Genomic DNA, 27419 nt, shown 5'->3' on the forward strand with positions numbered 1-27419 from the left:
TTTCCAATTTTCCTTATCTTTTTTCCCTTTGTCTTTGATACCTCTAACTCTCTCCTTTGCCCCCTTGCCTTCCTCTTTTCCTTTGTCTTACCCACGGTTTTTTCCCGTCACCGCCAACCTAACCTCAAAATAAACTCCTCTTTTTACTTTCCCCGATTTTTCCCTTTATTCTTACCTTTGCTCTTTCCCCTCACTTGCCCTCCTTAAAAACCCTTCCCTCTTTCCCTCAAACCAACCCTTTACCTCTGAAAAACTATTTTACTCCCCCAAAACCTTTTTCTACATGCACTCGCTCAGACACACAACCGTTCGCTCTGCTATCGGAAACGAAAGTCCGTTCTGAAATATAAAATTAGTTATTTAAATTTATTAATTTTATACATATATGTGTGTGTGTACATTATCTCATGTTAATATTTAACATACCTGTACATATATTTTCTGCAGTTATACGTTCAACATTGCTTGTGGAAGGTCCATCGTAAATGTTATTTTCTTCTAATTATTTATTATTTATTTGTTTTTAATTATTATTATTTTATTTATTATTTAATTATTTATACATATATATGTATACACATGTGTGTATACACAGGGTGTCCAAAAAACTTATCTTGAAGTATATTATTTGATAAATATATTCCTCCCTCGGAAATATTTAATAAGCCTGCGGCTTCGGAAGTTAAAAATTCTAGTAAATTTTCTTCTAAAGAAAAAAAATTAACATTTTTTGGGAAGCCTCCACCCGTTTTCATTCCATTACTACGCCTTTTTGTTTCTTTTTTTAAAACATTCATTTTCCAATTCTTCCATGTCTGAAAAAAATATTATAAATTATGTGTATGTACATATATATTTATATATACAGGGTGTCCCAGTTGATATAAAAAAGTTCTTAACTGTAGGTTGGGCTTCGAAAAATAAGTAGAAAAGTCCTATACGGTTTTGTAAGTTAGGCGTAAATAACCGAGAAAATAACATGTAAAGATTTGACGCCCCCCGTGCGAGTAAGAACGCGCCGCTGAAAGCTATCGAGACGCTGGAAGTACGGCCCATCCCACGCAACTTTACAAAAATCATAGATTGGGCGGTTCGGTTCTTAGGCGAGTCGGAGGACGGTGCGCGGGTAAGGGAAGCGACGACGCATGGTGAGGGAAGAGGTTTGGCCGTCCGAAATCACAGCTTACGCTATTATCGCGTTAATGTATATTATCTATTCAAGCATCGAGCAATGCGCGAAGGAAATTGTAGGGTTTATTTTCTATTCGTGTTCGCGATTATTTATTTGATTTAATGTCTTTATTATTTTAACTTTAATAGATAAGCAACCTGATGAATAAAGTATTATTTTTTAATTGTTTCGACTATGGAAATTCTATTATTGCGGTATGAAAACGCTATCGTTTCCACACCACCTCGCGAGGTAGATAGCTTGGCGCGTTTTTTTTTTAGTGGTGTCTCCAATAGGCCTAATCCACTGTTAAAAATTAGTGCATTAGCTGCTCAAAATGGTTGCCCTGTTGTTGAATGCATAATCGTGCTCTTTAAATAATTTGACGAGTAGCGCGATGTGCTACGTTCGGCGTAATTGTACTGAAGGCTGCTATGATGTTTTCGCGTACCTCTTCTACATTACGATCGCGCACATTCTCCACTCGATTTTTTATGTATCCCCACACAAAATAATCAAGGACGTTAAGATATGGAGATCTTGCTGGCCACGAAATTGGACCATTTCGGCCTATCCACCGATCCGGAAAGTGTCGATCCAAGACCATTCGCGCGCGACGTGAATAATGCGGTGGTGCTCCGTCGTGCTGGAAAATCATCGTTTGCCGCATTTGTAGAGAAAGCTCCTCTAACAAAATTGGAAGATGATTTTCCAAAAATTGCGCGTATCTTTCCCCATCGAGGCGCGGAGGCAAAAAGTACGGACCAATCTGCAAATTAATAATACAAATATTTAAAATTTGGTTTTTATTATAATTTTATGTAAGAAAAATACTTACTACTCTATTGCCAATTATTCCTGCCCAGACGTTTAACTTCCATCTAAATTGGAAGGCACACTGACGAACGGCGTGTGGATTTTGATGTTGCCACATAATGAAATTTTTAGAATTAAAAATTCCATTTGGAGTAAAAATTGCCTCGTCGCTCAATAAAATATTGTCAGGAAACGTCTCATCTTGACGACATTGAGCTAAAAAGACTGTCAACATACATTATTAATTATTATTAATTGAGAAATTAAATTAATTATAAGTATCAGTTATAACAAAGTATACATACATATGTACACGTTAGACAAATGTATGTATACGCGTTCTCAACGTATTTAGAGTCAAGCAGGTCGACTAAATGTTGTCGCGTCGATTGTGTACGTACATAACGTTTACATCGACCTGCTTGTCTAACAAGATTAAATGTTTTTTCAAATTAAATGAAAACGATCAAATTGCTTGCAAGATTCACGATTCTGATAATAAAACAACGAATTGCTCGAATTAGATTTAACAAAAGAGTTTGCGCGTCGATCGTTTTATTCGCTTTTTCATGTATTTTGTCAAAACAATGAGTTTTAAGAAATGAAAAAATATAAATACCTTGACAAAAGATTGCGCGTTGCATCTGGTCCCGTGGGAGAAGATGTTGCACCCGTTGGTAGTGAAACGGATGCAATCCATCCTCTCGTATCACGCGGTGCACTAATTGTCTTGATACACCCACATTTTCAGCCACGCGCCGCACACTATTCGTCGGATCATTTTCGAACTCGTTTAGAATTGCTTCCTCACGATTAATGTTCCGACGAACACCGCGATCAAATTGCACTAACTGTTGTCTCTGCACACTGACAAAACCGTATTTCGCGCGCCGAACGCATCTTAAAATTGTCCCAACCGTTGGATGGGCTCGGTTGGGAAATCTTTCGCGATAAATACGGGCTGCTTCTAACGCGTTTTCGTGAGCCATCCCGTAACAGATTAACATATCTGTGTACTCACTAGCTGTATACCGCATTTTTCAATATAAAATTGAAAGCACTTAATGTCTCGCAACACGTTCGTACAAAGAAGCACTCGACTGTTAAAAGAAACAACAATTTAAAGTTAAAAATGTGCTGCTTTTGTAACAAGGCGCCTAATATTATAACTAATAATTTTAATACCGATTGGTAAATACATTCAACTTTTGCGTGTTAATTCTCATTAACAAAAATTTATTTCGTTTTTTTGTATAATTTTTGTTTAATTTTTTATTTTTTTGAATAAAATTGACCACTCGCAAAAGTTGAATGTATTCAATAGCCCCCGTAAGGGTGAGGGTTTCTCCGTCTCCCCATCTTGAACCGGCCGCGGTCCTGAGCAGAGGAGGTGGCAACATAGACGGCTGTAAACCGTCTGTTTTCTGACGAAAAGACAAAGCATTTAAAATTGTCTTTCTCAAGACAGAAAACAAAAATTACCAAAGTTAAATTATACGTAATGTAAAAATATATATTTATAATATAAGTAACATGAGTATTTAATTTCGATTGTCAAAAGTCGCGAAATGTCTTAAAGTATAAGCTAGAATTAATAGCGTACTCTTGCGATATACTTCTATCCTTGTCCGCCCGTATAAACACGAACGCGTGCAAGCGAGAGAGCGAAGGTGCGCCTATAATAATTTCTTAGCGTTCACTCATGCTTTCTCTCTCACACGCACGGGTCGCGAGCAGGATAGAGCATGAGAACACCTCCGCAAATTTTCCCCCCGTCCTCTCGCTCCTTTCGGCGTTCCCTGCCTCACGTACGCGATCCGCGGTGAGGCCTCAGGTACCCCACCTCACGCGCGGGAGCCGCCGTCGCCGCAGTGCGACAGGCCATTACCGGTCAGTGTACGACCGCCACGAACGGCCTACCATGTAATCGGCGCCGCCGACTCGCGACCGCGAAACCTATCCGACCGTCACGGCCCGAGCGACCTACCTTGTACATCGTACCGCCGACTCGCGACCGCGTATTCCTGTCCGAACGACACGACTCGGAGAACTTATTGTACACCACGTCGCCTACCCGCGATCACGCCGTTCCGCCCGAACGATACGACCCGGAGGGCTTGCACTACACGCTGCGCCGCCGCCTCACGACCGCGTGATTCCCTCTGAACACGGGGCCCATCTTGGACCACGCGCAGCCGGCTCGCGGCCGTGTACCGTCACCCACGGAACGTAGCGCCGATCGATCCGTCACTTCGGCACTTAGCGTAATAGAGGCTGGTCGTGTACCGTTCCACCGAGCGACTAGAGTATTTTTGTTTGTTCTCTGCGTAACTTTAGCATTATATTTACTTTGTACTACAGGTTTATTTTGTGTTACCATTTATTCTTTAAGTCTATAATAAAGTATAGTTTACTTCTTTTTCACGTTTAATCACGTCTCACTTCTTACTCGTACCCCGGTTCCCGGCGAGCTTTCCACCGATAAAATTACCGCGTTACAACTTTATTCTTCGACCCTCCCCCCTAGTAGCTTAGAATATTACTGTAGGAAGGATTTGTATGGTTTTTTCAGGGCATATATAGATAGAGGCTGCCGGGGAAGGAATCGAGCGGTGCCCAATAGCACCCGTAAAGGTGAAGGCATCTCTCTATTCACGGACTCGGCAGCCTCTCCTGGGTATTAGAAAGGGGCGAAGCCATAGACGGTTTTGGGAGTCGTCTACTGCCCTCTTGCCCATCGAAAGGGCGTTGGCAGAAGGGTGTTAGTCCCCTTCCATCAAGATTTAGGATGATGGCCCGGTCAAGTCTAATGACCGAGCGCTGGGGGGCTTCCTTAGTCTTTAGGGAGGTACCATCGGCCAGGCAGTGACTCCTGAACATCAGAGGGTCTCGGCGATGGGCGAGCGGTGCGGTGCATGAAATGTACTTACGATTCCCGTGCCGCTCGCACAAAAGTAAGAAACAGATACACGGATGCGGCATTAAATGTCTTACAAAAAACCTTGCTTTAAATACCTGTTAGACATTTGTGCGTCCAGTTATGGGCGATTAACAAATCAAAGTATATTAAAAAAAAATTTTGTTAATGATAAATATTTTGGGTCCCAGTTGAGCTACAAATATTTCAAATTGCGCGTTAGAAGCGGGTTTTAAAACCCTTTAAAACGCCTTACTTTAAATATTTTTCGAATGTTTGTACTCCAATTTATAAGCGTTTGAAAAATTTAAGTAAATAAAAAAAAAATTTTTTTAATGCAAAATATTTTGGGTTCCAGTTAAGCTAAAAATATTTTAAATTACGCGATGAAAGCGGGTTTTATAATGCTTTAGAACGCTCTACTTCAAATATTTTTCGGACGCCTGTGGATTGAGTTATAAGCGATCAAAGTTTTTATCGAAAATGTCAAATATCTCGCGTTCTAGTAGAGCTAAAAAATTTTTTAAAGGTGCATTCAACGCGGGCTTTCAAGCCCTTTTAAACGCTGTTTTTTAAATATTTTTCCGACGCCTGTAGACCGAGTTATGAGTTTTTTTAGTTTTGAAAAAACTCCGCAAAAAGACAAAAAACTTAAAACTAATATCTCGCGTTCTAGTTAAGCTAGAAGAATCGGGGGGTGCGCGTTCGACGCGGGCTCAAGCCCTCTAAAACGCTATTTTTTAAATATTTTTCTGACGTGTGACGTTTCAGTGCTCGAGGTTGTTTCAAGACTTGGTTCGACCATGTAATGATAAATAATAATAATTAAAAGGTTCTTCTGCGATTAAGGAAGTTAAAACTCCAAGATAAAAGTCACTTTAAAAATTCACTGTAGAAAACTTGATAATTTTTTTCTAGAGTAAATTTATTTGTAACGAGGTAGGCACCTACCTCATCCCGGCAAACGTCGGCCGGCTTGTCGGACCGAACATCGACCGGCGGAAATAGGGGCGCGGTGCGCCTTGACCCTTTTAAACACCGCGAATATTAACGCGCAGCGCGCCGTTATAAACGAGCGTTCCGCCGTCCCACGTCGCGCGAAAAGTAGTACTAATAACGATTGCAACGAGCGCTGCAACGCCAACCCCCGGGAATCCGAGCATCCCGGGCCACGCAAACGACCAAATATAAAGGCCGGATACCGAGCGATCGGGACCAGTCTTCCGATCTACTGAGCTCCGCATCGGATCTCCACTCAGTAGCCTCCTAGACAACCGAAAAACCTTAAAAGTCGCTAAGAACGGGGGTCGAGCGTTCTCGGCCTCCTCCAAGGGTTCTTGGCCGCGACACCGCCTCCTTTCCTTCGAGTTACCAGGTCGCCTGTCACGACGGATAAAGCGGGGTGAAGCGTGCTTCGTCTCTGCCGAGCGTTCTCGGCGATTGCCACGCGCGCTCCCGCTCATGAAAAAACCGCGTTCCACAGTAGGGGCCTCTCATTAGAATACCGCGATTAAACTCACGCGACCAACGAAACTCTGTTTACGTCGCCCGTGCGACAAGCGCCGCGGCCCAACACACCTGTACAGAAAACTTGTAAATAGAGAGCCGAAAATAAATGTAAATAGCCGAAAAACGTACACGAGACTACGATTGCTTTCGTTCCTTCCCGCGGACACCCCGGCCGATCCTAGACACGCGCGACGACTCACCGATTACCGCGGCGGGTCGCTTGACCGTGTCCGGCCACACGGAAGGGAGAAAGTGGGGTGTTACATATTACTGAACACAAGTTTTTACAATTTTTAATATAAAGAGTAAAGTCGAACTTATGGTTTTACAAATTTACAGTGTGCATATATTTATTTGTATCTTTCTATGTCTTTGCCGAATCATAGATTGTGATTTTCGGATCTACTTATATACTATTTCAGAATAATGGAAAGGAGTGGTTTTGACCTTGTTAATCCTTATTTGGTTACATAGTTTTTCAATGGTTCACGTAGGTTCAACCGTGGTTTCTTATATGGTAACGAACGCATATAGGGTAACAAATAAATTCAAAATTTTTAGTTGCGGCTCAAAAATAATTTTTACAGAAATAAAGTATTTTCATATGTAGAGGTTTTTCACTTTCTTCCATAAAACTCGAAAACTATTGAAGTGTTGTAACCTGAGCAGCACTCTGAAGAATGCGCTCTGGTTGCAAACCATTCCGGAAATCGCTTGCGTTTTCGCAATCGGGCAAGGACCTCGAGATTATCGCCCGATGTCGAAATAAGGCGATGTACCTATATTTAACAATTAAAATAAGCCCGTGCGGTTGACGAACCTCTCCGGTCAACCACCGCGGCCGAAACTCGCTGAGGTTGCAACTCGGCGGAGTATATGAGCGACGGCTCGGAAGCCGTTGCGGGCATTCTTATCAGAAGTAACGTAACGCGTATCGAGTGTAACGACGACGAAATAAACAGTGCAACACATTTTCCAAAGAAAGTCTTTATTAACCCACACCCGGCTCCTCTCAACGGTGTGGCACACGTTCCGGCGAACGGACCCACAACCGCACCGTACCACGGTGTAACAAATTTGGTGGCAACGGTGGGATCCGCCCTCCGGAACTCAGGCTCGCCCTCAGCCACTCTCTTGGACAGCCGGGAAGTGTGGAACGTCTGCAACAAAAAGCAACTGGTAAATTCATCCGCCGCTAACATCCGAGGCCATCTCCGAGCAACCCGATCAACGCGGCGAAGCAGTACCCAAGCAAAGACACCGTGAAAGCAAGTAACAGCTTACCCTGCGAAAAACATGCGAATCCCTGCGATAGTATAAGTTACACGACAAAAATATATGTAATTTATCCGCAGTATAAATTGTATGTAAAAATATCCGTCTATGTCCGACGAAGACACTTATACGCGTCAAATCTTGTCCCGGCTCGCGTGGCTTCACAATCCAGAAATGTCTGAACCAATGCGTCCGGTATTTATACGCCCCCCGCAATCCGCGGAAACAACTCGAGAAATCTGCCGTAATAGGATGAGGCGCGCTTACGGTAACGGCGGCGCAAGCGACGAGGAACAATCCGAATTTTCTAACAAGATCTCGCTACCCGTTAAGCTAAGGGACGAGGCGGCGAGTTCTCTCCGAGACGATAATTTCTTCCTGCGTAGTCACCTATCCCCTCTTAATTCATTCGAGAGCGACCTTTTCGCAAATCAAAGAAACTATTTGATTTATACCCTGACGAATAGTAGAGATAATTCCGATGCAAATGTAACTATCAATGGGACGCCCGACGCGTCAAATCCCATACCTAACGCAACGACAACCGAGCCGCCGACCTTCCGTGACAGCACCATGGGCGAACCCGGAACTTTGAACCGGGCACAGTCCTCGCCGATTACACGAACTCGAGGCTCGGCAACAAGGGACGAGGCTATCGAGACTCTACTCGACGCTATGCAATTAATGGTAACGCGTTTAGATCGGATTGAAAACGAGGAACTCGCGGAAAAATACGGCATCCGTTCGAATAGGTCCCGCGACATATCTGTCCAAAGAACGAGGAACCGACGAGAAGATGTCCGTTTTTCGCTGAATCATCCGCGGCATTTCCTCACTTTACAACACGCCATAAATTTCATTCCTCCGTTCGACGGAAACGAAAATAACGTCAAGAAATTTGTGAAAGCCTGCGAATACGCAGTAAAAAAGATCAACCCCGAAGAAGAGGACGAGCTATTAGCCGCCATCTTATATACTAAATTAACGAGACGCGCACTGTCAAGATTCAAGTCTAAAAAAATCACCGATTTCGCGCAATTTATTAGGAAAATAGAAGCTAATTACATGCATCGACGCGCAACCTCGTACCTCCAGCTGGATTTCAACCAGCTGCGTCAGCGGCCGGGCGGGAGCGCCCAAGCCTTCGATACGCGAGCGGATCACCTAGCGTCCGAACTTTACGACGCACTCAGCGAAGACGCCCATTATTCAGCCGATCAAAAACAGGGCATATGGGAATCACTGCAGAAGCAAGTCTTGCAGAATTTCCAAAACGGTCTATTTCCGCATATCTCGATTATTGTGCGTTCCCGCAACTATACTTCCCTACAGGAAGCTATAGATGGGGCCTCGGCCAATGAGAGACAAAGCGGCATGGTCCCCCGCGGATTTATGGAAAGAAAGCTTGCGTATTCATCAGGGCGTCCACCTGTGCCGTCTTGCAAAAAATGCGGGAAACAAAGGCACCAAGGTTTCGAATGTCGATCGAGCCGTTTCGCTCAACGTTTCAGCCTGCCCCGCGCGGAGCATTCCTCGCGATGTCATACGACGACTAAACATTGTTCGTACTGCGACAAGCCGGGCCATATTCGCGAAGAATGTCGAAAATTAAAACGAGACACCGAATCGCGTTCCACAAACAGACACAACAGCCGGTCGGATTTCCGACAGTCACGATCGGCTCCGGTATCATACACTACCGCGGAGAACTACACGCGTCAAAACTCGACGAGCCACACGTTACACGAAAACGAAACACGCGTCCCGGAAATTCGACCGGCTAGCGCGTATCAAATATCCCATCTGACCGAGGGAGACGCGAATCGACACCTCGATTTGGTCACTCTTAACGTGCAGGAATCACAAGACGGAAAATATACTTTCTTACTCGACACCGGGGCCGCCGTCACCCTCATTAAAGTCGATAAACTAAGAGGAGACACCCCAATATATATGGAGTCTACGGCATTAACTGGTGTGACCGGCCACCAACTTCGCACCATAAGAATTGCGAAATTGACGATCCGGTTACGAGATCGATACATCAATCATAACATGCACGTCGTGCCCGATGCATTCCCCATAAATTACGAAGGGATTTTAGGCATGGACTTCTTGAAAGCGCATCCCACAGTATACGACGTAGAGAAGAAACAATTAATAATTCACAAGGTGCCGATCAAGTTACAGCCGTACACGCGAATCACGTTACCACCGCGAAGCGACACGTTTGTACAAGCCGATACGAGCCACAACCAAATAGGAATAGTCTACGCGGAAGAACCAAAACCCGGAGTTTTATTGGCAGCTGCTTAGTAAAACCGGAAGAAAATACTTGCAAAATTAGCGTATTAAATATTACAGAAAAGCCGATAGAATTAAATACTCCACTCGTACAGATAGAAGCCGTGCCATCCGAATGCTTGGTCAGCACGCTCGCGATACCCGACACGTCGCGAACGGAGAACGTGCTGAGGCGACAGGAATGCGTACGCAAACAGCTGCGAGTAGCGCATCTAAATAAAGAAGAGAAAGATAAGGTAACCGAAATATGCCAAAATTTTTGCGACATCTTCTACCTCGAGAGAGATCATTTATCCTGTACGACCTCCGTATCGCACGAGATCGTAACAGAAGCAAACGCCTGACCAATCAATTGTCGTCCGTATAGACTACCGGAAAAACATAAGTCGGAAGTAAGGGAAGAAGTGAAGAAGATGCTACAAAACAACGTTATACGACCAAGCTCCAGCCAATGGAACGCACCGATACTGGTAGTACCCAAGAAAATTGATGCTTCCGGAAAACAAAAACTACGAATCGTTGATTTCAGGAAGTTAAACGATATTACTATAGGCGATTCCTTCCCGATTCCAAATATGAACGAAATCCTGGACCAATTGGGCAACGCAAAGTATTTCACTACACTGGATCTAGCGTCCGGTTACCATCAGATCCCAATGCATAAAGATTACCGAGCGAAAACTGCATTTTCGACGCCTGAAGGCCACTACGAATTCAACCGTATGCCATTCGGACTGAAAAATGCACCGGTCACATTTCAGAGGATGATGAACTCGGTGCTATCGGGTTTACAAGGAATCAAATGCCTCGTATATTTAGACGATATCATCGTGTTCGGGCCTACGTTGGACGAACATAATAAAAGATTGGAAGAAGTATTTAAGAAATTACGTGAAAATAATCTTAAATTACAACCAGACAAATGCGAGTTCCTACGCAAGGAAGTGCTATACCTGGGACATTTTATAACTAAGGATGGCGTCCGACCTGACCCGTCAAAATTTCCGCCGTAAAAATTTTCCAATTCCTAAAAAGTGAAAGACGTACAGTCATTCATAGGGTTGGCAGGTTATTATCGCAAATTTATTGAAAATTTTTTGAAAATTGCAAGACCGTTATCCGCACTTACAAAAAAAGACGAAAAATTCAAATGGAATATCGAGCAACAGAACGCGTTCGAATTATTAAAAGAAAAGCTTACGACAGCACCAGTATTAAATTACCCGGACTTCACACAACTGTTCATTATCACGACGGACGCGTCAGATTACGCCATAGGAGCGATAATTTCACAGGGCGAAATAGGAAAAGATCACCCGATCGCGTTCGCAAACCGTATATTAAATGAAGCAGAAAAAAACTATAGCACTACGGAAAAACAATTATTAGCAATCGTCTGGGCCGTAAAACATTTCAGACCGTACATTTTCGGCACATCATTCACGATCGTAACAGATCATAAGCCTCTAACGTGGTTATTCAACGTCAACGACCCCGGATCAAGATTGATTAGATGGAGACTACAACTCGAAAAACATGATTATAAAATTATACATAAAGATGGGAAAAGTAATACCAACGCCGATGCTCTGAGCAGAAATCCACCGACTCAAGAATGCGAACGTCAGGTGAACACATGTCAAGAAAGAAGAAAATATACAGAAGAAGAAAAGACAAACCTATTACGCGAATATCACGACATACCAACGGGCGGCCACCAAGGTGTCAGTCGCACGTTGCAACGCATCAAATTACACCACGACTGGCCAGGATTGAGCAAGGACGTGGAGAATTATATTAAGAAGTGCGAATATTGCCAACGAAATAAATTAAGTAAAAAGACAAAAATGCCATTGGTAATCACCGACACACCGAAAAAACCGTTCAAAAAATGTGCCCTAGACATAGTAGGTCCCCTACCTCTGTCGCACAACGGGAATAAATATATATTAACTTTTCAAGACGGACTAACAAAAGTTAGTAAGGCAATACCCGTACCAAATCAGGAAGCAGTAACAGTTGCGAAAGCATTCGTAACTAAAATCGTTCTAGAATACGGAATACCGGAGCGACTTCTCTCCGATCAAGGCACAAATTTCATGAGTGAAGTCTTTAAGAATATGTGCAAATTACTAAAAATTCATAAGATTCAAACAACGGCCTACCATCCAGAAACTAACGGAGCGTTAGAACGTTCGCACCAAACACTAGCCGAATATTTGCGTCACTACATTGAACAAGATCAAACGGACTGGGATGAGTGGCTGCCGTACGCAATGTTCACGTACAACACTACGCTACATACAGCCACAGGATTCACCCCCTTCGAGTTAGTATTCGGACATCTAGCAACAATACCTACAGCTCTAACAACCGCACCAAAAACTACCTACTCATACGAAGATTACGCGCAAGAACTACGAGAGAGATTGCGAGCAACTAACCACCTAGCGCGCGAACATGCTAAGGGTGAAAAAATTAAAGCCAAAATCACATACGACCGTAAATCCCGCGGACGCGAGTTTCAAGTAGAGGATTCCGTTCTTTTATATGACGAATCCGTTCGTCGCGGACGATCAAAAAAACTAGACGCGCTATGGATAGGTCCATACAAAATTACGGAAAAACACAGCGACGTTAATTATAGTATTAAGAAAGGACAAAGAACATTTAAAGTCCATGTAAACCGTCTAAAAGCGTTTATAGAATATTAAAAAAAAAAAAAAAAAAAAAAAAAAAAAAAAAAAAACTTACCGATGAACTCGTCAGGGATAACCTCCACACGACGGAACTTCAAATCCCGACTAGTCTGCATCTTTAGCTTGGGTTCGGTCCGCAGCCAGAGCATCCTACGGAGTCTCAAGGCGCTCCTGGAAGCGCATAGAGCGCAGTTTCTCGGCTCATAACGAGCAGAACACTCGACACAGTACATATCCACTAAAATATCAAAACACATAATTAAAAAATTAGAGTAAACAACAAACAAAAAAAACTTTTTTCTTTTAACCAAACACCTACGAACTTGTTAACCACAAAAGAAGAAATTAGATGTCCGTTATATACGAATTCCGGTGGCAGACTGAGGGAACGTTAGACGATAGCACAGGCGACTATTCAAAAGAATCAAACCTGACATAAAATTAGCTAAATTGACACATTTTAATAACTTACCTGCGATCAGATTCAGTCCACGATACACTAGCACATAAACCAACTCACATATAAAATTACAGATTCTTGCTCGCCATGACAAAAGGGAAGAGTGAGATCGCGCCATTTGAAATAAAACCGTTCACACACGAACCCGGGCTATACTATGAAGATTTGCGGACAACTTCAACTTTCGGATTCATCCTGGACAATCGCGATAATAACGAACACAGAAGATTTTACTACTAGATATCACAAAATACAAACACAAATGTGTTACGTCTCCGACTCCGCGTCTCTTTTTTTCGACATATATTAAAATTTTAGTTAAGGGGAAGGTAGACCGTAGTCCATTGTAACACAAAAAAAAGGAACTTCAGAGCTTTTCAGAAGATAATTTATAAGACGTCAACATATTCCGGGACAATTTGTTGCGTGAAAACATAAAAAACATGCAACAAATTGTAAACGGACGCCAACGAAAGTCAGACAAAAAATTTGTCTAGACATAATACAAAAAATCAAAACCTAAGGGGCTCATAAATATTTCAACTTTGATAACCTGTCTGTCACAGGAAAAGGAAAAAATAACTTTTTCTTAAAATTGTAATTGCGTACAGATCCTGAGCTTTAGAAAAACCAAGGGCGCGAGAGGCTCGTAATTACCGGAGTATGTGGCGCAGACAAAGGCAATAAAGTCAGGTAACCATATGTCATATGAAAGGTAAAAGTTTTCCCACCATCCCTCGATGGAAATGATAGTAAAATTCTGAAAGGCTCGGAAGGGATAACTCGTTGAAGCGGGGGTGCTTCGTAGGCATATTATTTTCTTAAAACCAATGGATTTCGGGAACTCCTCACCAAAATTTAGAAACTAAGGGCGAAAACTTAGAAGTTTAAGAAATAGAGAAGGGATGAGGTGCGAATGCCTAATAATTTTGAGATAGGAAAAGTGGAGGAACAAGCTCTGCAAATGAAAGATTAGAATTTCGGAAAAGTGAAAATTCGGGAAGAGTCCTCTCCTTTTCCGAGCTTATAAAATCTTGTGTTCTGGCGGAGCACGCTCTCTTACTCACCAGATATCCAGCGCACAAGTTTAATTAAGCAAATTGCGAGTGCCTGTTTGTGCAAGACTGCTAAAAATCTGAGAAGAAGACTCCAGAAAATCTCCAAAAAGTAAGTCTCAACAAACAATTACGTTATCCCGCGAACTAAAATTGATTCCATTAAATGTTTATTAATTCAAAGTGTTCCTTTCATTAAATTCAAGAAAAGAGGGAAGGAATTGTCTGAGTCAGAGTTTCGGAGATTTGATTATGTCCTTTAGACTTCATGACGATTCAAATTTGCGAAGAGATTTGCTCCCGAATATCGGCTGTGATATGCCGTCAAATAACTAGCGACTTACTGTGGTTCACGCCGCGAAATGTTGCTGGAAGTTTGGCGGCTATCCACGGCTTCAAGAAAACGGGAAACGAGCTTTGCTTAAGATGAACCGCGGAGATTCATTAATGGGCGAGCCGAACAAGCTCTGCAAATAAAAGATTAGAATTTCAGAAAAGTGAAAATTCGGGAATAGTCCTCCCCTTTTCCGAGCTTATAAAATCTTGTGTTTTGGCGGAGCACGCTCTCTTGCATCTCAGCTACAACCGATACAGTTTACTTGAAATTGACGTGAGTGTGCAAGACGAACCACCAGGTATCAAAGAAGCAGTTAGAAGATCTCCTAAAAAGTAAGTTTCAACGTTTTAATATGTATCCCCGCGAAATACGATTCCACTAAATGTATTTTCCAAACTAATTGTTTTCTAAGTGTTATCAAAGAGAGAAAAGAATGTCCGAGTCGAGGTTCCGCGGTTTTGATACTGTTCGGATTGTTCCTGTGATCTGTTAAATGTGTGAGAATGCCTGCTTTTGAATATCGGCCAGGATACGCTGTCGAATAACCAGCAATTTTCTGTAGTTTACGCCGTGAAATACTGTTGGAAGTTTGGCGACTGTCCACGGCTAAAGAATCGGCAAGCGATTCTCGCCAAAGATAGATTACGTGGATTCACTCATGGACGGGTCGAGACGGCCTTCGGAAATCGTCGGTGACGAATCTCCTTCGTTATTCGGCTATTTCCCGGAAGAAGAGGAGTCTTTTACAAATCCTTCCGACGACAGAAATCTTTCAACTCAGTCCACGGAGCCTGGATCGGAATTATTCCGCCCCACGACTCCTTCTTATACTCCGAATTCTTCCCTCGTCTCCGAGCCACGGTTTCCCGGAGATGAGCCACGAGCCTGCTCCTCTCCTCTTTCACCACCTCCTTTTCCCTTCGAACCTGAGGAGGCCGACTCTCTGGGTGAAGATGACTCAATCTCTCTCCCGGGAGTAGACTTCCCCGATCAACCTCCATCTCCGGTCCCGAGTATAGAGATCCTCGAGGAGCATCCAGAGCCGAGAGAGGTTATAGATCCTCTCCTGGAGCTCCTCCGCAGGGCCTGTACTCCGTGGACAGATCCCGTCCCGGAAAGGGCCTTCTCCATCGGCCCTGACCACTTCGAGCCAGAGGAGATCAGGATTCAGGCAGCTCGGTCTGATCCTGATTCTCATTTTTTCATTTATTATCCCGGGGTGGAATTTCCTTTCCTGGCTCCGATGCGACTAATTGACCTTGTTTTCCCGAGATCCACGGCGAGGGTGGTGGAAATCGAGGAGGTTACTTTAGATTAATAATTACACACATCCACACGCACACCCTTACACTCATGTAAATATTGTAAAACACTCAACACCGCCATGTTAGAATTATATCTATTCATTCGTCTATTACCGTTTTCTTATTATTTGATTTGTTCAGTAAAAACTTTTACTTTATTTTTGTATGTTAAACAAGCTGTATGAGTTTTCCGAATTGTTTATTTGTCTTGTATGGATTACTTTTGATTTTTTGTAATTAGAGTCTTTGTTTTAATTAAATTGTTAATTTAGTATTATTAAAATCGTGGGTTAATTATTTAATTATTACCATAAACTATCCTGTCTAAGCGATCAATCACGCCCGGTTCTATCCCAGAGAATAAGGATTCATTTCCTTTCTCTAAAAAGAACCACTTACGCGCTCAATTGAAATCCGAATAATTATCTGCGCGTAAAATCGTGTAGATTCGAATTTCGAATCACACATAAGTTCGGTGGTACGTCACCTCCCTACCCTACCGGCAAAGTCCATTCCGAGGAATTCCTTCCGATTAATTAATTTAATAAAATTAATCCTCCTGACGTAACAACTGCAATAATAAAATTAAAAAAAAAATTTTTTTTTTGTATTTTTATAAACAATTTTGTTAAAAAAATTTTTTTATTTAATTCTGTTACTGCAGTTAAATATAGTTGTTTTTACTATAAAACTTTTGTATAAAACTTTTTTTGATATCTTAAATAGTTTTCGAGTTATATCGAAAAAAAGCAAAAAACCCTTCCATTTGTAAGGAGTGGTTTCACCTTTTTAAAGTGAAATTTAGCACAAACAAAAAATAGTTTTGTATTACAGATGAATTACTTTACATGCACATAAAGTATCATACTTTTTTAAATTTCCGAGTTGCTTAACGATCCTTGTAAATATTCATAATTTTTTACAAGTTTTTTAATATACATATAATAATTATTTATTTATTTATTTATTATAATATAAATGTTTATAGTAATGTATTTATCACGTTTATATAATATTAGTCTGTGTTATTATTTTTCATCCACTCTTTAATAATTGATGTTAGTTTATCGTGGCTCATTATTGTAATATGATTACCTTCGATGGAATGCACTTGAATTTTACCTTCAGTGACCTGAAAAATAATTTTTTGTTATAGAGCTATTTATATGTATATTAAACTTTACTAGCTTAGAAATATCAATCAAAATTGAATTTACCCTGTGCAGACCATAATCCTCTTCTGGAAATGAAATAATTGGAAATGTGGGTTTCAACAATGTTATAGGTGATTTGAGGCGAGGTAACGAAGATATATTATAATTTAGTATAGCAATTATATGATTATAAACCGTAAAATACATTAGCCTTTGATTTTCGGTAGTCAATGTATTTATATTTATGACCATCGGAAAACGAGTGTGAACTATTTTTAACTTTTCTTCCACAGTGTTACATTTGTTCAATTCCAACATTAACTGCAAATAAAAAATTTGTATTTTATGTGGCTTATAATATTTGCATTTTATCAATCAAAGTTAAAAAAATGTATTAAATTCTTAATGACAATAAACTTTAATGAATAATTTTTATATAATAAGAATAAAATATTAAATATATTTTTAGAATTTTATTTTTATTTTTATTTTATTTTATACTTACCTCTTGTTCGTCAATTTTAGTATACATTTTTAATAACCGAAGAATTATTAGATTTTGTAATTCTTTTAATGATGTAGCAGGCATCAATTTATTTATCCATAATTTCAATAGATCAGGAGCTCCGTCTATTAGTATTAATCGTCCTAACAAGTTATTAGCTTCTAATAATCTTGCTAATTCAATGGCAATTAGTGATCCATATGAATAACCCACTATGAAAAATTCCTTCTGATTTTTTATTTTTTTTAATACATGCTAAAACAAATAAATATGAATTAGTATACAGGGTGTCCAAAATTAAACTTCGAATATGAAAACTGTGAATAGGGAATCAGATTTGGAGACGAAAAGTCCTTTACGAATTTGTAAAATTTGTAACCATTATTGAAAAAAAAATTAATTTATATAACGCATGAGCGACAAGGAAGATGCGGGTGAGTGAGCGCGACAGACGACGGTACCATTTTTAGCTATTCGTTTGTCGCGCTCACTCACCCGCATTTTCCTTGTCGCTCATGCGTTATACAAATTAATTTTTTTTTCAGTAATGGTTACGAATTTTAAAAATTCGTAAAGGACTTTTTGTCTCCAAATTTGATTCCCTACCCACAGTTTTCATATTTGAAGTTTTATTTCAGACACTCTGTATAAGTAGCAATAATATTTAAAAATGTAATTTTTTAATTTATTTGTTTTTCTATATGTTTTTATATAAATTATAAAACATGTATTTTATATAAAAATTTAAATTAATGCAAAATTTGTTACAGGCAGTAAATAAGCGGCTGATTTCATCACTGAATGACTTTCATTAGGAATATTAAGTACACCATGTTGCAAACACGTTGCTGTATATTTAATTTCTGATGATGTGAATTTAAATACTTTTGAACAGTTATCGATTCCTGGCACGAATATTATGTTGTCTCCATTAACCTCTTTTTTTGTAACAAGTTCTATAAGTATATTTGGAACAAAATCTGAATTTTCCATTTTTTGAAACAAATTATTTGTATCAGTTTCACTTGAATCCCATATTTTTCCTTGTTCGGGTGTAATTGCCATTTGTTTAAGTTTAGAGAAATTTAGCATTCTTATATCTTGCGTTGTCAAGGAAATATCGAATTCTCTTTCTAATGTTTGCTTAATTTCAACTGCCATCATTGAATCCATTCCCATTTCAGCTAGAGGAACTTTTGGTGAAACAGCATTTGTGTTCTTTAATCCTGTTTTGAAATAAAGTAACAAAATAATATATATTTATTAATTTCTAAGTCCACAATCGCTTTATAATTTTTATACTATTACACTATTGTTTAGATTTATATTAAATTAATTTTACCTATTATCTGAGCAACTGTTTCATAAATATTCAATGATTTGTTAATATTTCCTTTTTCGGCAACAACCATACTGCTTACAATAGATCGATCTTGCAGCAGAAATATTTCTAATGTATCCAAACAAGAGGATATTCTTTGTTGCAATGTACCGCCTATTATCAATTCCTTATTTTCTTCTTGCATATCTGCAACGAGCCCAACATCGCCAATAGCTCCCCATTGTATTGCCAAACCATGATATCCTTCTTTCACACGTTTTTCGCATATTCTTTCCATTACGGAATTAGCCATTCCATAATTCGTTTGGCCTGCGTTTCCTCTTCCACACGAGACGGAGGAAAATACAACAAAATGACGAAGTTGCGGGCAGATAATTCTCGATAATTCATCTATTTGCTTCGTCATCCATGCTTTCGATTTAAACGAATCTTGAAATGTTTGTGCAGATTGATTCGGAAATATACAATCATTCAAAACTACTGCAAGATTAAATATCGCATCCACTGGTCCTTTTGTCTCGGCAAACTCTAATATCTTTTTACAATTTTCATGTGTTATATTATCATCAATCGTAAGAATCTGCACATCTACACCATAAGAACGCCAAAGATTTATTCTTGATTGTTGATAACCCGTTCTAATTCCGGCTCTTGATGTGAAAACTAGATTTTTCGCACCTCGATGAATCAATTTATTTGCTAATTCTAAACCAAAGCCACCTAGTCCACCGAGAATAATATAACATTTGTGTTCTAGGCAATAATATTGTGGATAAGCGAGTAAAGGATTATTCAAAAACCCTTTTTCTTCTTGAACTTTTATTATTATCTGTAAATAATTAATATTTTATTAATTTTAATATTACTTTATAATTTAATTAATTTTGTTAATATTGCAAGTAAATAAACCTTTAAATAATTCAGTAATATTAAAAAATCTTTAATTAATGTTACTTATATTAAACAAAAAATAAAATAATATTAATTTTTTTTTAAATATATTTTTTTAAATATATAAATTAAAGAAATATTATTTATATATATGTATATATATATTAAAAAATTGTACCTTGCCAATATGTTTTCCACTTGCCATATATCTAAAAGCAGCTTCGACTTCATTTCTTTCAAAAACTTTTCTATTCAGCGGTTTAATAACACCATTTTCTAAACCCTCTGTTATTTTCTTAGACAATTTTAACTTCTGTTCTGCAGTTGCAAAAAATAATTTATCCAATAAAACACCACAGAAATTGATATTTTTTTTAAATATAGACATATCTAAAGCAGTATTGGATAACATATCAAATTTGCCAATTTCCAGAAAATAACCACCGTTTGTTAAACATTGAACAGATGCTTGCAATTTCTCTTCAGCCAAGGAGTTTAATACAATATCCACTCCACGACCATTTGTACGTTGCATAATCATCTGTTGAAAGCTTGTATCTCTAGAATTTCCGATATTATCTTCAGGAATAGATGGAAAGGTATTTATAATAAACTGCCGTTTCTCGACATTTCCAACTGTAGTAAATACCTCGCAGCCTTCGGAAAGCGCAAGATATATTGCAGCTTGACCAATGCCTCCAGTGCCAGAGTGAATCAACACTTTGTCTCCTTTTTTCATTTTACCCTTTATGTACAAAGCATAGTAACACGTACTGTACACAATTGGAACAGTTGCTGCATCTTCCATTGTCCATTTATCTGGTATGACCCACTTGAGATATTTGTCAGCCAAAATAACGTTTGTTATTCCTCTGCAAAAAATATTTAGATCTATATATTTAACATTAAAATGTACCATAAGTTGATTCATTTATTTTATATTATGTCTAATATTTATTATATATATTATTATTAATTTATATGTATTAATATTTTATATTTTACCCGTCTGAACATACTCCCATTATTCTTTCATTATGCGTGTTAAAACCAACAAATTCCATACCAAGAAGAGAATTTTCAAAATCATGCGGTGTATTATATAGTGTGGAAATTGTAAGTCTACCAGTCGCTAACATAATGTCTCTAAAATTAAGTGACGCATAAATGACATTAACAAGATTTTTAAATTCATTTTCAACAAGCTTTTTGTTTTCTGTCCAACACAATGTACTCATATCTCCTTGCACCTGTTGCGAATAAATATAATTAATTATTATTTATAATTAAACTTGCAATAACATTTTTATTGTACCTTCTGTTTAATATAAGCATTCTGTACGAATTTTGGTTCCAATGCTGATAATGGAAAATGCCTGTAAGATCCCCATACATTTCCAGAACGTATAACATTAATTGGCAAATTCAATAGCAGCTGCTTCATATATAACGGCTCATGTAGAGAAAAAGCAGGTGCTTTACTATCCTGAATAAATACACTTCTAATTGTTTCACCACCTGGTTCTTTTCGTAAGCAGTTAACAAGACCTAGTAATCCACTTTCAAAATTCTTTTCTGCAACCAGTATTATATTTTTATCGCTATCAGATTTATTTTGCATATTTATAATTGATTTCAATGTATCTACCCATGTAAAATCGTAATTGTTAACATGTACAACATGATACTGATTTTTCTCAACATTTTGCGTTTTTCTTAATAATAAAAGTTTCTTGTTATTTATCTGTCGCTCTATTATAATATTTAACTTATTTTTTTTTAAATACGAATATTCACAGTCAGTAGATTCTTCCAAAGTCAGTAGAAAGCCTTGAGGCATTAACAGAGACAATAGCTGCTTATATAGTTCCTCTTTATTCTTTTTTAAAATATTAAAACAAAAGACCATTAAACAATTTTCATTTTTTGATAATTTAGTCATTTCCGTTACAGAAATATTGTCGGGTAATGAAATATTTTGAAGATTTTTGTGATTCGTAACAAGTTTGGTCTCATGTCGAATTTGAGGCAAGTCGCTCAGAATTTTATTAATGAGAGGAGAATTCAAATCTTCTGATGTTAATTTATCATCGGTATCAAGAAATTCGATAATTTTAACATTTAACATGTTGCAACATTCAAGTGCAAGGTGTATCGACATTCTTATTGCATTTTGTAGCGATATAGATGATTCTAAATCACGATGAGCAACAAAAGTATGTTCTTCAAGAACGATATTAACTGTTTTTAATCGATTAGGTATAAATGTAGCTACAACTCCATAAATTTCTATTCCTCCGGATGTTATAGCATTTAAATGCTTGTAATAATTAACAGGAAGCTCTGAAACGTTTTAAATACAATTAAATTGTTAAAAGCTTGAACGCATATATGTTACTTGCTGAATAATTTATATTACTTACGTCTATTATTAATTGAAGTATTCTGAATTAGATGTAGGTGATATTTTGGGTCGATTGTTAATTTACAAATTCTTGTTGGAACCAAAAGATCTCTCGTATTCTGTCCCAGAATCATCATTTGTAACATGCTGTCCATAAATGCTATCCAGTTGAACGCCCAAGCGATGGAGCCGTTTGATTTCGTAACTGAGACACGGTTTAATCCACGAAATATGCCACTGTATTGGTATCCACGAAGCCTTAATTCTTTATAAATGTCTTTATTATTCATTTCTCCATCAACGGCATATTTAGTTGAATTAGCAGATATTCTTGTATTTTCATCGCTGGTTGGAATTCGTATTCTTCCGGTAACAATTGTGGTGTGTCCTTCAATAATCTCAAACCTATTGCTACCTAAACATAAATTTAAATTTATTATAAGTATAACATATTATAAATCTAATAAAAAAGAACGTAACGCGATCACCTTTTTGAATCGAAAAAGTTAATTCGATCTTATTTTGTTGTGTTAACACTGTAGCGCGAATAAAATTTATATCTTCAAATATAATAGGCATTTCAGTATATTCTTTCTTATTTAGTGATGCAAACATTTCCCAAATGTAGAAAATATATCCCATAGCAGGAAATAAATTTTTCCCATTAATGACATGACCTGTTAAGTAAAGAAATTCTTCGTCATTTGTGTCGATGTTAAAAATAATTTCTCTTTCGTTAAGAATTTTCTTTTCGCTATGAGACATTACAAACATGTTTTTTGAATGATCCCATCTGCAAACGTTGTTAATTTAATAAATTGGTTTAATATAATTATAGTATATTTAAATAAGGCATTTTTCTATTTACCTTACAAGATGAGAAATCATTGGAGTGCCGCGGCTTACAGGAAATTGTATCGTCGAATAAAGATTTGCAATTTGTGGTTGTAGTCCCGCAATATAAAGTTTTCCAATGACTTCTAAAAGTGTCTCAATATTATTATTTTCGGTATTCGGTGTATATAACGCTACACTTGTTATTGTGAAGCGTATTGAATCTTTTATAATATGTTGAAGAATACTGTGAGACGATATCTCAATCATTACTGCATTTTTCGGAACTGAATGTATTGCTTTTGTAAAAGTTACAGGCGATAAGAAATAATTCATATAATAATCTGTACATAATGGTAAAGATACGTTGGCACATTCACAAGCAGATGTAGTTAACCATTTTGAACTGCGAGACTTTTTTTGCGATAATACACGATTTAAATATTTCTTACATTTAATTGCCGCAGAGACAATATAACGACTATGAAAAGGTATATTACCACAGAAAAGCTTTTTTACAGAAATACCGTTATTCTGAAACAATAAAGAAAAATTATAAGAATAGCATTTCATCAAAATAATTAAAATAAAACAAGCAAATAATATTTTTTAAATAACAATAAGGTACAATTAATGTGCAAATAAGTATACCTGTAGCTTGCTGGTAAATGCATTTACAGAATTTGTTGGTCCGCTCACAATAAAATTGGACGAACTATTATAACAGGCTATATCAATGTCCGAAGGGCATATATTTTTCATTTTTTCAAATTCAAGATTAATTTCAGCCATGGAACTGTTACATATTTTCGATTCATAAAGCGCTAAGCCGATGAAATACGCCGACAGAATCGTTTCTTCTGCCGTTAAACATCCATCGGCATATCCACAGACAATTTCCCCAATCGAATGACCAATTATAAAATCAGGAACAATACTAATTGATGTTAAAAGATCGATTATTCCAATCTGTAAAATATAAAGAATTAATATTTGAAATAATTTTATTAGTAAAAAATTAAATAGAAAATATTTTCTTACTTGTAATCCAACGAGTCCTAACAACAATTTAATAATATTATCAAAAATATTTTTATTATCACTCGTTAAAATATCTGTAAGTAATATGCCGTAAGATTTTAAAACGTTATCACATTTTTTTATTGCCTTGGCAAACACTGGGAATTTCATTAGATCTCGACCTATTAAAATTATAAAATTGTTAGTATAAAACATAATTAATTTAAGTATTTTGCAATAAATTATTTACTTACTCATTCCAAACCATTGAGATCCTAATCCCGAAAATATAAAACAAATTGGCCTTTTTATATGTAAAGAATGTTTTACTTTACTAATTGAGCTATAAGACTTAATTTTTTTACAATTCGTCATCATGTATCCTCTATAAAAATGACCATCTATGTTATAATTATGAATATGATGTAATAAAGATATATATTCTGCATCTGTTAACCGATTTTGCACCTGCATTCAATAACAAAAATATACAATTCTATTTTTTTTTAAAGAATAATTTTATACAAACAGAACTTACATCATTAAAAATGGTTTTAACTGCTTCTTCCGTACGTCCAGACACGGCTACAAGTCTAGGTAAATCATCATCCGGCGTGCCATTATTAATTTTTTGTTTAGAATTCGATTTCAGTAATACATGACTATTAGCTCCTCCAAAACCAAAAGAATTAATACATATCTTATCGCCTTGCAATTTAGTTGGTTCGGTAACAATTTTTATTCTTCCTTCAATAACACCAATTAAATTTTTTCGTGGATTTTTAAAGTGTATAGTAGGCGTAATTATACCTGTTTCCATTGCTAGTAATACCTTTAAAGAACCACATTTATTTTATTAGCAGTAATATATATTATAATTAATAAACGCTGTATATAATATAAATCATAATTGCAAGTAGATGATAAAAAGTATTATAAGAAAATATATATTTCTTTTATTAAATATGTATGTAAATTATTTTATATGTTTTATATATATTGTTTTATTAAATATATTTATTAAATATAAATTTCTTTATTCTTTCTATTATAAAAAAATATATATACCTTTACGACATGGCAAAGGCCACTTGCAGGTTCAGAATGGCCAAGATTCGATTTTACTGAGCCTACTAATAAAGGAGTAGTTCTTTTAGCGCATAAAGACTGGTCAATAGCCATGGTTTCTACGGGGTCGCCGGCTATAGTACCAGTTGCGTGAGCCTCCATATAAGCTAACTCATCGGGTGAGATTCCACATTCTTCGTAAAATTCATCTAATAACAATTTCTGTTTTTCGAATGACGGAAAAGTAATACCTTCTGCTTTAAAACCATCACAATTTGTTTTTCCATGCACAACGGTTGCGTAAATTCTTCGAGCATTCTTTGCCTTTTGCAGATATAGTACTGCGGCTGTTTCACTGCGCATATATCCTGAGCCTTCTGAATCAAAAGGTTTGCAATAACCGTCAGAAGACAAAACTCCTAAAAGAAGTTAATAAAAACGTTACCTGTCTCATCATAAAATAAAATTATAAATAGAAATGTATTAAAATATAATAAATATATACCTAGTTGATAAAATTGATATTGTATTCTAGGATGAAAGCACAGATTGCAGGAAGCTACAATAGCTGTGTCGCAATCTCCAGCTCGAATCAATTCATAAGCTTTTACTATGGCATAATTACTTGAACTACACGCAGTATCAATATTATGTGATGGTCCGGTAACGCCGAGCCAATGAGAAATTACATTTGCTACTGGCATATGATTTTTAATCATAGGTAATTGAGAAAGCTAATAACAATAATATGTTTTTAAATATATTGTAAGTATTGAAGTAAATAAATAAATATATTTAATATTTTATTTTTAATAATTTATACTGTAATATATTTGCAATGTAAAATTCCGAGAACACTTATCTATCCGCGCATGGCGTTCTGAGCAAAATGTAATGCGATCATTCAATGCGAATTAAATGTACCCTAAGTCATGATTGTCATTCTTTCGGAGAGTTAGATCTTCTCCGACCGTCATGCAGTACGTTTTGAAATATATATCCTTTATTCTTCTGTCACCTAATTCTTTATTCTTTGTCTCTCAACATACATAACATATACAACAAAGATGTACAGACTTTTTATATTTAATTATATATTTATATTTAATTTTATATTTTTTTATATTTAAAACATCTGTTTTGCATGAAATTGTCTTACTTTTTACAATAAAAATTCTTATTTTTTATTTATATAATATGTCATTTAAATGTATTACCTGAGCATCAAAAAGCATATGTCCTCGAGTTTCAGATATAAAAATTGCTGTAATAACGCTTGTTCTTGTATTCCATAATTCTTTTGGGTTTATCCCTGCATCGATAAGTGCTTCATAAGTATGCTCGAACAACATTCTAGCCGCAGGATCCATTATATGAGCTTCAGTAGTAGAAATATCAAAAAATTGTGAATCAAATTTTTCTACGTTATTAATTTTACCAATTCGACCAGGCATATTGAGCGCTGAATAAAAAATAAATTTATTAACAAATAACTAATAAAAAGTTTTTGATTAATTAGATTTATATTTATCGTTATCTCTTTTATTAAATATTCAATAAATATATATTTTATCAATTTGGAAAGAAGTATACAAAGTTCACACAATTATTATACTACAATAATCCAGTTGTATATAATTTTCTCAATTCAAATTCAATTTTAATTCATTTTTAATACTTAGATCAAATATATCCTAACATAAAAAGCCAATTTTCTTACTATGATTCCAACGTCCATGATTGCTCGAACCAAGATCCACTTTGTTCATAAGATTCTCTTTAAATTTTTGTATATTAACACTTTCAGGAAATCGACCCGCAATACCAGAAATAACGATTTCTTCTTCTGCATCGATGCTGCATTCCGGTGTCGGTCGATTCATAGTATTTTAATTTTATTTTTGAAGGAAATATACTCTATAGCAAAATGTTAATTATTTTACAAAGTCATACGTTACAATTTTAGATAAAAGAAAAAACAATTTAAAATTATATATAATATATATATATATATATATATATATATATATATATATATAATACATTTATATACATATATATGTACCAATAATAAATAGAAAGAAAATCACTAACAGTCACAATTGTGATAATATAATGGTTAAGATTAAAGTTAGAGTGTAACTACATCAAATCTACCTGATTCTCTAATTTATTGTTTCAGTGTTACATAACACGTATTTCCACGCGTTATATTTTTCATTAATATTGCAATTTATTTAAATTTTTTATACTTTAGTCGCTGTCACTTCCGTTACAGTACATTTATCACACAATTGTAGAGACTATTAAAATTTACAAACATAACAGGTCATTTGAAAGTTCTCGGAGTAGTT

General features: G+C 36.9%; 1 protein-coding gene across 1 annotated transcript; it reads right to left on the reverse strand.

Annotated features, from left to right (window-relative positions):
• Positions 1-16514: 16514 nt before the first annotated feature.
• On the reverse strand, positions 16515-26950 carry LOC139112200 (fatty acid synthase-like). The gene is made up of 19 exons (XM_070673059.1): positions 26786-26950; positions 26283-26527; positions 25571-25799; positions 25066-25484; positions 24536-24829; positions 24252-24465; positions 24019-24179; positions 23629-23946; positions 23012-23511; positions 22632-22936; positions 22163-22558; positions 21055-22082; positions 20745-20989; positions 19918-20611; positions 18849-19677; positions 18275-18732; positions 17507-17761; positions 17065-17322; positions 16515-16979 (listed from the first exon to the last, which is right to left on the reverse strand). The coding sequence occupies exons 1-19, from the start codon at positions 26946-26948 to the stop codon at positions 16863-16865; spliced, it is 7128 nt and encodes a 2375-aa protein (XP_070529160.1). The 5' UTR covers positions 26949-26950; the 3' UTR covers positions 16515-16862.
• Positions 26951-27419: the final 469 nt, after the last annotated feature.

The sequence above is a fragment of the Cardiocondyla obscurior genome, linkage group LG27 (genome assembly GCF_019399895.1).
Source record: "Cardiocondyla obscurior isolate alpha-2009 linkage group LG27, Cobs3.1, whole genome shotgun sequence".
In the NCBI taxonomy this organism is placed as follows: Eukaryota; Metazoa; Arthropoda; class Insecta; order Hymenoptera; family Formicidae; genus Cardiocondyla; species Cardiocondyla obscurior.

Bases quoted from the DNA above. Each gene is read 5' to 3' on its own strand.
- LOC139112200 (XM_070673059.1), bottom strand. From the start codon at position 26,948: ATGAATCGACCGACACCGGAATGCAGCATCGATGCAGAAGAAGAAATC. The intron at 23,947-24,018 runs GTAAGAAAATAT...TATATTTTACAG, and splicing joins TAGGACTCGTTGGATTACAA to ATTGGAATAATCGATCTTTT. The intron at 16,980-17,064 runs GTAAATTCAATT...ATTATTTTTCAG, and splicing joins AGGATTATGGTCTGCACAGG to GTCACTGAAGGTAAAATTCA.